The sequence below is a fragment of the Rutidosis leptorrhynchoides genome, unplaced genomic scaffold (genome assembly GCF_046630445.1).
Source record: "Rutidosis leptorrhynchoides isolate AG116_Rl617_1_P2 unplaced genomic scaffold, CSIRO_AGI_Rlap_v1 contig60, whole genome shotgun sequence".
NCBI lineage: Eukaryota > Viridiplantae > Streptophyta > Magnoliopsida > Asterales > Asteraceae > Rutidosis > Rutidosis leptorrhynchoides.
Window position 1 is genome coordinate 24,390 of NW_027266821.1, and position 15,523 is coordinate 39,912.

The window sequence follows — 15,523 nt, forward strand, 5'->3', positions numbered from 1 at the left end:
AAATAAAAAGACCATCAAGAAATAATTCCTAAAGTAAATGTGTACTCCATTAGATAATCCGATCTAAATGCCTGACTGATTCAATAATCATCATCAGGACTAAAACATAATATAATATCTTCAAAAGGACTAAAACATAATCTACCTGGAGGCCCCTAATGTTGTGAGAAAATGACCGCTCTTGTACAAATATAACCCTATCATCACAACGAGTCCCTTCCTATCCGAACAATTCGCTTCGTCACAGTCTTAGAAGCTAGCGTCTTTCCTGTTAAATACTCCAGTACCTGTGATATCCTTTCTAACTTTCTTTTGAGAAATATTTGGAATTGAAGTCTTGAGCAAAATCTGGATATTTCTCCTTGACAAAATTCTCCAGACATTTCCGGTATGAGAAATCTTGTCGCACTCCATCTGTGGACGCTACGAAAAAGCAGCTTGTGCTCTCGAAACTAGTATGCTTATTTACCTGCACATCAAGTAATTAAATGGAATCATTTACTCATCGGCCCCATTTTTTTTTTTTTTTTATCGTTTTTCATGAATGAGTCCTTTAATTTTCTGTGACTGAATTGGTCTTTACAAAAGTATATTACGCCTTGTCCAAGAATCAATTCATGGAAAATCAATGAGATCTTTCATAGCAAAAAAGTATATGAAGTGTAAACAAACAAGACCATAAGTCTTTACCAATAAGTGATCGATTCCAGCTCCAATTTTCCTAGCTTTTTCTGGACGGTAATTTAAGACATTCTCCACAATAAATGCTTGATGCTCGGCAGAAAGAGTGTCTCCGTCGTTGTACCTAGCACAAAAAAAGTTAACCAATCAAGACTTTTCCAACAAAAATACAGTAATAAACAAACAAAAATCCTAATGCATGCTTACCCAGAATGATGCAATACATTTCTTATAGACAGCATTAAAGGCTCAATAGTTGCCAAAATTTCCTGCTCATCAGAGGTGAAGGAATCCTTTCGTTTTCTGGTTAGAGTAAATAAACTTGGGTCTTGGCGTTCTTGACTTGGTGGTTTAAAATACTTGGCCACAAATTCTTCTGCTAACTCAGGATATTTTTCCTTGATGAAATTCTGAAGACACTTGAGATATGAGAAACCTTGTTTTACCCCGTCTGTGGTCACTAGGTGAAAGCATCTACTTTGCTGGTATTTCACATGTTTGCCCACCTGTTGCATCAAGCCCAGAGTACAAGATATGTTACGTAAAAAAAATTGTCGAATCAGACTTCTTAAAATTAGACAAACAAAATGAATATGGTCGGAATTTTATTATGGAAAGGATGTCTTCCACAGAAAAGATATGGCCTGAAAACTAAAAAACAGAATAAATTCTTACCATTTAGTGATCTATCCCAGCTCCCATCACTTCTTTATCTGAATGCTATTTCAAGACATTGTGCACAATATAAGCTTGATCTTCAGCAGATATATGTTCTCCATCACTGTACCTTGCATAGAACAGTTATTCATTCAGGAACTCCAAAATCAATAATATAAAATAATAAAAGTACATATCTCCTGTTCAGCAGTAGCCTTACGAGGCTTCTAACATCTATCTATATATACCTAATTCTTACCTGGAATTGTTCATTATATTTTGGACAGACTGCATGAGAGGCTCAATAGTGGAAAAGATCTTCTGTTCTTCAGAGGTGAATGAATCCAGCCTTTTTCCGGTGACAGTAACCAATCCAGGGACATTAGAATCATTCACGTTTCTAGGAGGGCATTCCTTCATACTTTTCCAATCACTGTTTCCCCAAGGTCTTTTTCGGGTTTGTTCTTGAGAACTCGATCCCCATCCACTATCAAAAGCTCTCCAGCCACTGCCTGTAGGCGTTCCCCACCCTTCAGACCCTTTATTTTCATCTTGGGCTTGGAAAGAATCTTTCTTTCTTGCTCCCCAAGCATCAGATTTATTTTTTGATTTCACGGCATTTGCTCCCCAACCACCACCATCACTATCAAATCCCCAAGCACCAGAATCATCATTCCCAGTAGTTTGAACACTAGATTTCATTCCCCAAGCATTAGAACATTCATTTCCACTATTTTGAACATTAGAATTCGATGCCCAATTACATGCTTTTTCAGGAGGTTTGATGAAGTCTGTATCTTGTACACTAGAGTTGCAATCATTTGACTTGCCTTGCTTTCCAGACTTTGATCCAGTCACCACCAGAGTTTTTACTTCCCCAACCAACAACATTTTCTTTTTCTTCGGCCCTGATGGGAGCTGAACCTTGTTTTTTGGATCCCCATCCACCAGATGTTACATTCTCTTCCATGGCTTTGGCAGATGACAAATCTTGTTTTGTTCCCCAGCCAATATCAGCAGCATCCATCCTGAACAAACACAAATAACAATCAAATAATTCAAGTATTCGAGGCGCAGAAATGTAAATCCAGTTAGAAATATTATGCAATGCTATTAAGTTCTACTTCAATCAAGCCAAGAGAAGAATAACAAATTCCTTGCTCATAAAGCAGTTTCATTATGCCAGTCTATTAGTGCTAACGCCAAGAATATATCAGATAGATGATAATATATCATTAGTTCGTTTCTATTATTAGCAGACCTCTCATCAGTTTCTTCAGCTTTTTTCTCAGACTTGGATCCCCAGCCAGCAGAATCCCCCCATCCACCAGTTGTTTGGTTATCCGCTTGTGCTTTATCAGCATTTCTGTTCCCCAACCAGCTGAAACATTCCGAGATTCATCCATATCTTCAAAAACTGGTTTTTCAGAGCCTTCATGCGCCGGGGATAGATTCCAGTCCATGTTATCATCCTCAAAGTCAAGCTCGTCAAGGTCCACGCCTAAACAACCTGTATTTGGATCTTCACCCTTGGTGCTCCTAACTACGTTTAAGAAGTCATACACATTAATCTGATCCACTTGCTTGAAACCCACCTGAAAAACAAAAGCAGAAATATCAAGATATATACATCACTAGAAATTTCTTCATTGGCATTGAGAAAATGTCTAATATCCAAAAAAAAAACTTACTTCATCATCCAACAGAATATCAAACAGTGTTCCTGTACCGAGAGCTACATGTTTACCCCATGCACAAGAGGCAACAATACTCTGTAAAGAATCAACATGGCACTTTTCAGCGGCTCTATCAAAAGTTTTTCTTGGAGTCTAAACATGCATTAAAGGAGTTAGACAGAAAGATATCTAAGAATAATCCATACAATATATAGAAAACTTCAACAAGTCTTGCTTAAAGCTTACAAAATGTGTAGCTTCTGTAAATGGTACTTGGATGTTCAACAGTCGAGCAAATGCTTTAAATCCACCCGTGGTGAATCCAATCAAATTCCCTGCACTTGTCATGCTGTTTGCCAACAGTATGAGGTGCTCTTTAAGAAGGCCCCGTGATACAGATCTAATCATTGTTGAGAGGCGCTGCACAATCAACCACAAAGAAATTTTTAAATAAAAACTAAAATAAAATAAAGCCTCTCATGAATAAAGCTACTACATTTTTAATCAAAAAATAAAATAAAATAAAGCTACTGCATTTTAAAAAGTACTAATAACAGCTTCCATAATAAGAGGTTTTGATGGGAAATAATATAAAAGGTACCTGAACTGCCAGATTGAAAGAAGCCGAAATCCCAAGTAGTTCTTCAACTTGCTTTATTGCATAAGGAACCGAACATGTAGTGTCAATGAGGTGAAGCAATGGAAGACACGAATTGAGAGCAACCCGCCAAGCATCTCCAGTTCCCTTGACAAATGCTTTCTCGACCACAATTTCAACAGCAATTTCACTCTTCTGGTTCTTGGAGGAGCGGTTATTTATCCAGCTTGGTGCCTTAGGAGCAACCCAGATTATGTTTACTGAGAAAACCCGAGGGTCACCTGTTCATAGAAACAAAATATCTATGAAAAACACATTCCATAGACCTGAAAATCACGTTTATATCATGAACCTTACATAAAAGCCAACCCACTCTCTGATACACATTAGAACTAATTGTATCTACTAAAATTCTTTGGCAAGTTTTTCAATGAAACCAATGATTTTCTATATAAAACAACCAAATTTAAAAAGGAAGCAAGGCATCAAAATGGTTTTCATTCATTCAGTTCTAATTGAATATAGAAATTTTATTTAGTTCTGCACAAAATGGGTGGATATATAGACAAACAATAAAATGGTTCATCTTTTCTATGTAGGCCCTCTAGATTGAATGAGGAAAGAATAATGAAAAGAGTTACAGCAAAGGAAAAAAAAAAAAAACACTGATGATTGTGTCGAGTAGTACTGGGCAAATCCAATCAGCAAGGATTTCCGGAGGTCTCTCCAAATCTTGCCCAAAGAACACCAAGCAAGGCATACCGGAGGGCTTATCTTCACCAGAATGATGGAAACAGCAACATTCACTAAACATGTGCAAAAAGACAAAATTTAGAGTAAGAGAAAAATGTTGCAATCCTCAGTCACTAGACTTTGTCAGTAATAAAATGGCAATTAAAGCTTTCCCACATGAAAACTACCTTACAGACAAAGATTTCCCCTTAAAAACATTGCCATTTTTCTTGTTCTTCTGAAATGCAGTAAGCTTCTCCTGGCACTTATGCAGAACATCTTGGATATTGATATTCCACTCTTTCATCTTTTCCTGTTCAAAAAAATTCCAGAAACTGGAGACATAAGTAGCTGAAATACAAACAATGATCAAAGGAGAGAAAAATAAATGCATAAACGAATGGCTGGTTTTTCATGTGAAGGAAAGAACCTTGTTCAGATGAAGATGACCAGCAAGCCCTGATTGAACATCTAAACTTTTGTATCTGCTTATAAGAAATGCCATTATATTGAGGCACTTTAACACCAATAAAAGTTATTTCCGACACATAAGAACCAAAAATGATTTTTGCATATACACAAAATACATACAGTATATGATAACAAATAAAAAGTCAGCTTACTCGATCAGGAACTCGACAGTAGCATCTCTCAGACTCGCTTTCTTTAGATGATTTTTTATTAGCATTGCCCCATTTTCTCGACAGTACTTTCTCCCAAAGGTACAGTAATTTAAGTAAATTATATCACGACGATCAGTCAGATCATTCTTGAAATTGACTCTGCAAAGAAGTACTTCCTAGATAGAGCATTAAAGCCATCAATGTCAGTATGCAGCAAAAGGAATGAAATTTAATAACTTATTACCAAGAAACATGAACAAATTACCTTCATCAGCTCCCATGTGGAAGTACTTTTTGGAGTAGAATCCAGTACTGCCTTGTATGCTGGATTTGAGATTGCTGTAGCAGCCAACACGCCAACATGCTCACAAGCAGGAAATAAACTTTCAGAAGCCTTTGTACCATACTCAAACTGAATTATTGAGTTGCTGCACACATTTCTAACGGTACCATCGTAGCAGATGACTACATCCCTAAGAAATGCCATCAATTTCTTGAAAAGAGTTCCCGGTTCGGCCAATCCTCTTGATGACCGAACCATAGCTTCCCTTGCCGATATGGAGTGAACCATAACCTCAAATGGGTCCAATCCAGTAAAGAAACATCCTTCAACCAGCCCATGCTGTAAAGATGGGTAATCCAACTTCTCATTATACTTACCATCAAAATGGCAAGCTATATCTTCAACCAGGGTTTTCGAATAGAACTTTCCTCTGTCTGAAATTTGCAAACCCAAGAAGCCAACTTGTTGGACTATCTTATCAACAGCAGATTCACTCTTGGCATCAATTAGTACACCAAGTCCAGATGACTTCAGAATAAATTTTGAAATCGGAGATTTTGCGTGATGAATGTGGTTCTCCAATTGCATTTCTGCCCGTTCATCGTATGTTGACCTCAAACTGCCAATTAAGGGAGAAATGACTTTAATATCCTGGTAAATGTAATCAAGAGCAGGCTTGGATATATAAAAGTCTTCCAAGCTGACACTGAATCCTTCAGAATTTACGTGCTCCATCAACATAGGCTGCAATAAGTCTAAGAATTTCAGAACTGCTTCTGGGCCCTTCTCAAAGAAGATGGAATGTACAATCTCACTAGTTACCGATTGTACAGCCTCCCTGGTATAATAAATTTTTAAGAAATCACTGTCCTTGATCAAGTACCTATCCCCTTCACAGTCAAATTGTGGTGGCAAGGAAGTCTGCAGCATTTGCAAAGTGGTCCAGAAAGGACCCGGAGATTTTGGTTTGAATGGTTCAGATTTCAGCACTGCAGGTGGTGGCAAAGGGGAGTATACGAACATTGCCAGCTGTTGTGCCACAGCTCTATCCAGTAAACACGACTTAAACAACAGTTTAAGTGACAATGTGGAATCTGTCGCCAGCTGCAAATTCAGGGTTCCATTATGTGAGGTAAGCAGCTGCTTTTCCACTGAAAGTAGCTCCAGGACTTCGGCTTTCGCGGCAGTAGACTGAGGATAGAAGACATGAATGGCATCACCGTCAAAGTCAGCTCCTAGGAGACCACAAATCAACAGATTGATCTTCACTGTGTGGTCATCATGAACATAAACATACAGTGCTTGTAAGCAGTGCTTCTGTGTTGAAGGAGGTCGGTTGACGAAAACATGGTCACCATCCATGATGCGGCGACGGACAATCTGACCATGTCTCAGGAAGGTGTGTCCTGTAGAACCTTCCCTGAGAGAATAGCCATTAGAGCCTTCCCTGAGAGAATATTCACCATCCCAATATGCGAGGCACAACTTTTTGTCCACTAGCTCTTGAAGATACTTGATGCTGTGGACAGTGACTCTCTCCTCAAAAGTGATCCCCTGAGCTATTTCAAAGGGGATGCCAATCTCATTCACCCTCTTGTAAGAATCCCCAGTGATGACACGCCTTGAGGAGAAGCCGGAGCCCTTGCTTATGAACAGAGTTTTCATCTTGCCAAGCCAGGCTTTGTTTGAAGAGCCGCCAGAATCACCAAATGGCCTACTGGCATCATTTGGTCCCTTTGAAGTTCCTCGAACTTCAAAGTACTGGAGGATAATGGATTGCAGCTCAATGGCCTCCACTTCATGAGACTTGAAATTAGGTGTTCCTGACCTCGAACTCCTAATTATTTCACATAGCCTCAATATTTTCTTCAGCATCGCCATAGACGGGTCCTAAAACAAAAAACAAGAAAGCAAGGAAATTAATTGCTGAAGTTTGGTCACAACAGAAGAGTATGATAACATACACGACTTACCGCTGACATGCCATCAGAGACATGTTGTGCTGATAGACAATTAGGTGGGACAGGCAAAGACGACAGGATATAGCTCTCTTGAGGGAAAAATGCTTTGGCAGCAAGCTTCTTTCTAGTGTCCTGAGGGATTCTTTTAAGCACTTCCGCCACCTGTCACATATCAAAGACCCATAAATACAAAGTAACAAGAATTCTATACAACACTCCTAACTGAACTACTTTCAAGAATGGCAAAGTCACTGCACAAACAATTAGCTATGTTGAGTAAAATAATTTAGCCGCTCTTCTTAATTTCACACACTTAGAAAGAATTTGTCTCGCATCATAAGGTTGAATCTGTATTAGGATAATAATAATAGGTTTTAACGTTTAATACGTTTTAACGTTTAACTGCGTGATCCATTCATTCATCAAGCCACCCAAGAATAAAGCAACAAACAGAAGGATCCCAAGTCTAGGGAAAAATAAAAAGTTGTAATAGAAAAACAGAATCAAGGATTAGCTGCGTACAACTAGAAGAGAATTTTTTTCGGAAAGCAAACAAAAAAGCAATAACAGAAAAAACAGAAGGGAAATGTCATCAGAGGAAGAGTTCATTAATATATAGTGATCCATTCATCAAAACCACCCAAGAATAAAGCAAATAAACAGACCGATCCTAAGTCCACGGAAAAATAAAAAGTTGTAATAAAAAAATAGAATCAAGGATTTGCTGAATTGTAACTAAAAAAGAAATTGATCCAGAAAGCAAACAAACTAGCAATAAAAAAAAATAACATAAAACAGAAGTGAAGTATCATCAGAGGGAGAGTTCATTAACATACCAGACACCAAATTAACGAAGTACAATAGGAAGAAAATACCAAGGAATGCGATGAGCAAAGTGCCAAATTTAAACTAACCTCAGAAGGAAGCAAAGTTCGAGTAACACCTTCACCATACCGAAAGCCATATCTTTCTAGAAAGTGCCAGTCTATTCTAGACTTGGATGGTGCCTTCAACTCCAGATATAGAGCACCATCTGTCGTTTTGACCTCTCTAACAGTGACTTGCGGGGAATCCTACAAGAAGGAAAATGAAAGCACTGAGGACAATAAGAAAACAAACAAAAAATTAAGTAAAGCACAAAACATGTCTTCAACAAAGAAAACTATGTCCTCGCCTCACAACAGGAAGCCAACAATCTTTCTGCTATGCCACTGCTTTTTCCAGGGAACTGAAACATAGAAGGACAAGGATTACAATGTGGAATGCTCTAAATAGTTAGATAGACAATTCTAACTCCGTTTCATTTTCAAAGCTCTAAGATTAGATAAACCTAGCTAGGATATACTTAAAAGTAAACACTGAGAAAGTACCCCAATCTTTTTCATCTTTAAGCATTTCAAGCACAGTAAACTGAGCATACGCTTCAGTTCACTAACATGGGTAGGATGATAAATGGGTGTCGGCAACTCTATATATCCAAAATTCCCTGTACCAAAATAAACAAAACGGTACCGCCCATTATTTGCACACCATCAAAAGAGAGAAACAAAGTGCATGTAGTGGAATCATCAAAAGAGAAAATTATTTACTGACCATCACATTGTCCAGGCTCTGAAGTCCCACAAGACTCGAAGCAGAGGTAGTCGTGACTAATGAGCTTGTATTGTACAGCAAAATAAATGTTTTTCTTTTTTTACTCTCTCTTTCTATGTCTTTTCAGTTTCTAGTTCTAGAAAGGAAAAAAAAGGAAATCGTGGAGTACCAGGTTCGACTCATTTTAAATTTGAATCGATTCAGTTTCATATACCAGATCAAAATCGACCCAAAACCAATTTGGGGAATCAAGTTTAAGACCCTGCCCTGAACTACCAGATTCGACTAACGGTCCGTATTTCCTTTTTAGGAAATTGATTGATTGTTATTACTATCTTTTTTAAAGCAATCATCTTTTTTGTATTTTTCATGGTTCAAAGCAATCACCTATTTATCACGTATTCGAATTGATAAGATTGATATAGATTTAGATTTATTAATTAACGGGCCAAAAAGAAACATTGATATTGATATATTTATTTATTTATGTAGATTTGTTAAAATAAAACCTGACCAAGATATTTTGCAGGAAGGGACATGTTTTCTAATACAATCCTAGAAATTAAATCCCTTGCTAGTTCTTTGGCATCTTGTAATTTTGTTTATTTGGCTAGAAAGGATAATCGTATTGCCAATTGTTTGCTAATCTTAAGAGCAATGGGATGGGTCGATTATCACCTTTATTGCTTTGTAGCTAACAAGATATGATTAATTAAATTCCCTTTGGTATTCAATATATATATATGTATGTATATATCCTAATGGACTTTTTGTTTTCCTTCAAAATTATCCTAATGGAATTAGTCTTTTAGTTTAACTCATAGAAGAAAAGTGTAAGTCATATACAATTAATAATTAACGATAGAGAATGAGTTAACATAAGACTCTTCTACTGATCATTAGAATTGGGTATATTTATACACGACCTTAATTTACTTTACTTCTAAACTACTTAAACAGAGAATTTCAACACTAATTTACTGTGTTGAATTTCTTTGAAACACACAATCATGTCATCGGCTCTGAAATTCGCTTGCTTCTTGTTATCCCTAGTTCTTTTCTCTTCGTTTCTCGAACATGTTTCTGCAGATAAAAAGGTAATTAATTAATGTTTATGTAATTATATGTATTCTAAAGTTTTTCAGAGTAATTCCTATTAGTTTATTTAACTTTTTGCTCATTCTATAGACATACGTAGTGTATCTGGGAGCGCATCGTCATGGTCTAGAAGATCCTGATCAAATCTCCGACATCCACTACGATATCCTAGGATCCGTTTTAGGAAGGTAATATTGAATCCTAGGAATTAATATATTACATGACATATAACTAATGAAGTTCTTTTGATTGAACTTTAATTTGATATTTATGTTCGTGCATATATATGCAGCCGCGAGAATGCAAGAGATTCCATATTCTACTCGTACACAAAGAGCGTCAATGGTTTTGCTGCCAAACTTCACGAGGAGGACGCGTTCCAGGTTGCGCAGCATCCTGACGTCGTGTCAGTTTTCGTGAGCAAAGGAAAAAATTGCATACAACAAATTCCTGGGAATTCATGAAACTTGAGAAGCATGGTGTGCCCCTTCCTCGTTCTTTGTGGAAAAAAGCTAATTATGGAAAAGATATAATTATCGCCAATCTCGACACCGGTATATATACATTTTTTCCTTTTCGCAACTCTTTCAAGAAAAAAAAAATTTGATCAAAATCTAGTTGATGTGAATTAACTCTTTTAATTCAACTTTCCGGTAATTTTGAACTCAAACTCTAATGAATGCATGGTGCAGGAGTTTGGCCGGAATCAAAGAGCTTTAGCGACGAAGGGTATGGACCTGTTCCATCAAGCTGGAAAGGAGGTTGTCAGAACAACACAAAGGAAGGAGTTAAATGCAACAGGTTTCACTTTCAGAATACTAATCATACTTTAAAAAATTGATCACTTGTATTCAAAACCGCGAAATTAATTAAAACGATTTTGTTTCAGGAAACTGATTACTGCAAATGTCTATCCACATGGCTACATACAAGCAGGGAACGACCTAGCACCAGGAAATTTTACAGCACGAGATCACGCAGGTCACGGAACTCATACACTCTCAACTGCCGGGGGTAATTTCGTCAGAGCAAATTACTATGGAGCGGACCTAGGAATCATCAAAGGCGGGGCCCCAAAATCTCGGGTGGCAGCTTACAAGGTTTGCTTTCCTCCAACCAAAGAAGGAGATGAATGCTATGATGCTGACATCCTAAAAGCGTTTGCCGCTGCCACCGAAGACAAACCCGACGTCATATCCATGTCGGTTGGTGGGGATCCCATTGATTATGCTAAGGACAGCATTGCGATCGGGTCGTACCATGCTGTTATGAATAATATTGTGGTAGTCTGCTCTGGTGGGAATTCGGGACCGGCGCCTGGAACTATATCGAACGTTGCACCCTGGATTATAACCGTCGCCGCCAGTACACAAAGTAGGGAATATGACGCTTCTGTCGTGTTAGGAAATGGAAAACGCTTCACGGTATGTATATCATATTCTTGTTTTATTAACAATAGTTCTATTCTATTTTATGAAATCCTCAATTTTGTGTAATTTCGTAAATAATCATTTTGTTGTGTTCGAATTCCAGGGACGAAGTCTTACTAAGAATGACTTACCGAAAGGAAATTTATACCCTCTAATTAGCTCTGTACAAGCTAAAGCCGCGAACGCAACAGTTGAAGATGCGTAAGTAGATCATATAGCTTTTTTCTTGCGACATTTATTTTGAAACAGATGTAATAATTAAATTGGCTTGATCAATTGCATATGCAGTACCCTTTGCATGGAAGGATCATTGGATTCCACAAAGGCGAAGGGTAAAATCGTGGCTTGTCTTCGGGGAATTACTGCTAGAGTAGCAAAGGCACAAGCGGCACATTCGGCTGGTGCTGTTGGGATGATTCTTTGCAACGATGAGGCCACTGGAAATGATCTTGAATCTGATACTATGGTCATCCCTTCAACACATGTCAATTATGAATCCGGACAAGCCATCTTTGCATACATCAATTCTACAACGTACGTATACATTATTCTCTAATTCCTTTCTTATCTCATCTAAATACATATACACTTGTTAGGGACGTCGTCGATCTTATTTATATATTTTTCGTGGCAGTAAACCTCAAGCATACTTGACAAGCCCCGAAGCAAATTTGGATGTAAAACCGGCTCCATTTAATTCTAATTTCTCTTCCGTTGGACCAAATACTATTACACCCGAAATCCTCAAGGTAATTCAATTATAATCATGTTGTTTAATTTCCTAATTCTATGAATACTGGTTTTAAATATTGAATTAAATATACTAACTAAGTTTCGTTTTTTGAAATATTTATATAGCCTGACCTTACAGCGCCTGGGGTTGATATCCTATCTTCATTCAAGTATGAAGAAGATCCAGAAGAAGCTCCCTTAGGAAAGACAAATTTTGTCTTCATGTCCGGTACGTCTATGTCGTGCCCTCATGTCGCTGGAGTTGCCGCCCTTCTTAGGAAAATCCACCCCGATTGGAGCCCTGCTGCAATTAGATCAGCACTTGTAACCAGTGGTAAGTAACTTGTTTAACCATAAATTCTAATGTGTACTGGTTAGATCTATTTCCTAATGAGTATTTTAATTTTGTGGGGTACCGCAGCTAGAACTAGAGACAACACGGGACATGGAATGCTAACCGATAACAATGGAGTCCTTGAGAAGGGAACACCTTTCAACCATGGACATGGTCATCTGAGACCCAACAGCGCGGCAGATCCTGGTCTAGTCTACGACTTAACCGAGACCGATTACCTAGACTTTCTATGTGCCCAAGGATACAACCAAACCATGATGAAATATTTCACTTCAAAGCCCTATCAATGTCCGGATGGATTTAAAATCCGGGACTTTAACTATCCCTCAATTTCCCTCGTTAACGTCACCAACGAAGGAGTAACCGTCACCCGGAAAGTGAAGAATGTCAGTAAGCCGGCAACATATGCAGTTAAAATCCGTGAACCGGCTGGTTATTCAGTTTCCGTTGAGCCGAAAACTTTGACATTTGAGAAGATGGGAGAAGAGAAGAGCTTTAAGGTGACTATTAAGGCGTCAAAGGGTGCAGCTAAAGGTTATGAGTTCGGCGCGATGACGTGGACAGACGGAAAGCATTATGTCAGGAGTCCTATTGTGGTTTCAGCCGCTGCTTAGAATAGTTTAATTAGTTATATTTCGTTTTCATTATGTCAATTTTTCATTCACAATCATTTAGCTTTTTACCTTAATTTTTTTATCCTTTAATTTACTCGGTATTGAACCCTATTCAATACCTTAGGAAATGAATCTGCATACAATTATACAAAAGCTTAGAAAAGAGTTTGTGTTTTTGCTCTGTTTACTCTTTTTTCATTCGTTTATCTTCTCAATCAGAGTATTTACTTAAGGATAGTATATCCTACTCTAAATTTAGTACTCCCTCTGTCTCAGAAAAAATCCTACTAGGAATTCAGTTTCCCAGCAATCGGCTTTAGGTACTTAATTCTGCTAGGTTTTCTTATTAGAGCAGGATTGTATTTGCTCTTAGTTGTACGATTAGACCTTCAAGGATAGATATTGTTGAGACGATTGAGGGGCCATTGACTAGATAGCATCAATGACGGGGATCTCAATTAAAGTTGTTTCATTAGTGAAAGTTGAAATCCCCAAAAAATTTCCTGAAAAGTGAAATGTCTATCCCAATTTAATGGAAAATTGCATATTTGGCTCGATTGGAAATTGAATTGTAAACCAACGTTACATTATCACTATCCTTATCGATTTTTTCATCATTATGGACGAAATTTGGATTTGCAATATACTCCCGTTGAACGAGAACAGGATTGCTAGGAATTTTTATAGGAATAGGATCATCACTACCCCGAACTTGGCTAGAATTAATATTTATGAACCGGTGTACCATAATGAATTCTGATTAACTGGGATATCGCGGACTTTTGGATCCAAGCTTCCCAAAATCCTCCGTCTTCCTCTGAGCCGAAATAATGGCTAACAATCTTCATGATCCTAGAATAATCTTCAATTTTATCTTTAATTTCCTAGAGAGCTTTTAAATTTTGAAAAATTCACTAGGATGATTTATTTTTTATTTTCTTAAAAAAAAAAACTTATTAAACAAAAAATATAAATTTGTAAATAAATATGATGTCGGTTTTGACATATTATTCCAAATGAATATATATACTTTTTCCCTGCAAGATGTTTTAAACAATCTTATTGCAGCTATACATAATACAATATATACATACAAGATACAATTCAAAATTTAGAACTCTAATCAGATTAATAGCATCCTAATAAACACACAATTTGAAAGTTTTAAATACACAAACAGAATTCAAATTAATAGTATATGTATATACACATTGTTAAACATTGCCGGCACGATTGGTTGTACCAATGACGGTAACTTGTCCCTCCGAGAGACTGCTGCCAGAGAGGGTCGGAGCATCAGTGGGGCCAGTACCTTTTTTGGGGTTGACTTGGAGGTGTCCCTCGGTGCCATAACCTTGACATTTGTAGTCCTCCAAATCTGTGTATTTAAGATACGGACTGCTTTCCATTGGCAGCCCTTCGTGTACTGACGCTTTAGTTTTCTCTTCCTCCTGCTCGGCGTCTCTAGTTCTCGACATTTGTGCGCTGTTATTCGACATAACTCTCTATCTTTCTTCGATCGGCTTAATGAATTTGTTTGTGTAAAATAATTAATTGGCTTTTGAATATTATAAATCCATTTTAATTCCTACTTATATGCTTGCACAAGAGAAATATTGACATCCATTAATTAATTTTCTAGCTTTCCAAAATTGGTGTCAAAACACCTCCCTACATTTGCTGAGACACACTTGACTTCTACAAACCATGCATTACATTCCGACTTTCTAGTTTTCTAAGCTTGTTTTGCATTTGCAATCGGAGTCGGATGACCTATTTTTTACTAGTACGTACTATATATAATTTAAATCTTAGAATGCATGCTATGACAGGATTTTCCCCTCTATATTTAGTTGTACAGGTGGTCGTTATTGCATTACTTATTTCTACATCCATTACTACCTCCCTACTTATGTATCACGATAGATGATAATTTATATTTTTATATCGGTAGGTATAATGAATGGATATATTAATACCATGCAATATCTGATTTGTCTTTTCTTGTTTTTTATTTTCACTTGTCTTTTCATGCTCTTTTACTACTCCTTCCATCCTAATTATATGTCATCCTAATTATATGTCATCTTTTTTATATAAAAAATGTAACAATTAATTAGAAACGGAGATAATAGAAAATGACATAAGATGACAGCATAGGATATAAGCTAAAGTTTAAATTTTAATTAAATCACAATTTAATAAATACGTGTTTTAGGTACAGATTCATATATAGAATTATCGAATTAACTTGTCTGATTAGGCTTATTATTTCAAATATTCTTGGAAATTATCTCAAATAGAAGTGAATTCAACAAACTACATAACCTAATACCGATAAAGATGTTACATTTGACCAACAGGCAACAAATAACAGGTCAGTTTTTTTTTTTTGTTTTCTTTTGGAGCGTCGGCATTATAGTATAATAACTAATTTAAGCTGTACATTTCAAGCAACCAATCCATATGAACATCAACATTTATACTTCA

The 15,523-nt window shown here is 37.0% G+C and overlaps 1 protein-coding gene and 1 pseudogene across 1 annotated transcript; one reads left to right on the forward strand and one right to left on the reverse strand.

The window, feature by feature from the left end:
- Nucleotides 1-301: 301 nt before the first annotated feature.
- LOC139884779 (DNA-directed RNA polymerase V subunit 1-like) lies at nucleotides 302-9,343 on the reverse strand. Its single transcript, XM_071868762.1, has 21 exons — nucleotides 9,314-9,343; nucleotides 8,805-8,868; nucleotides 8,582-8,697; nucleotides 8,386-8,439; nucleotides 8,126-8,284; nucleotides 7,215-7,373; nucleotides 5,233-7,140; nucleotides 4,968-5,143; nucleotides 4,775-4,829; nucleotides 4,533-4,657; nucleotides 4,279-4,418; nucleotides 4,214-4,216; nucleotides 3,616-3,893; nucleotides 3,261-3,434; nucleotides 3,030-3,167; nucleotides 2,600-2,933; nucleotides 2,522-2,534; nucleotides 2,169-2,366; nucleotides 1,598-2,068; nucleotides 691-805; nucleotides 302-469 (listed from the first exon to the last, which is right to left on the reverse strand). The coding sequence occupies exons 1-21, from the start codon at nucleotides 9,341-9,343 to the stop codon at nucleotides 302-304; spliced, it is 4,878 nt and encodes a 1,625-aa protein (XP_071724863.1).
- Nucleotides 9,344-9,814: 471 nt separating this feature from the next.
- On the forward strand, nucleotides 9,815-13,033 carry LOC139884780 (subtilisin-like protease SBT5.4; annotated as a pseudogene).
- Nucleotides 13,034-15,523: the final 2,490 nt, after the last annotated feature.

Bases quoted from the DNA above. Each gene is read 5' to 3' on its own strand.
- LOC139884779 (XM_071868762.1), bottom strand. From the start codon at position 9,343: ATGTCCCTTCCTGCAAAATATCTTGGTCAG. The intron at 7,374-8,125 runs GTTAGTTTAAAT...GATATGTGACAG, and splicing joins GAACTTTGCTTCCTTCTGAG to GTGGCGGAAGTGCTTAAAAG. The intron at 4,830-4,967 runs GTAAGCTGACTT...TCTTATAAGCAG, and splicing joins ACTGTCGAGTTCCTGATCGA to ATACAAAAGTTTAGATGTTC.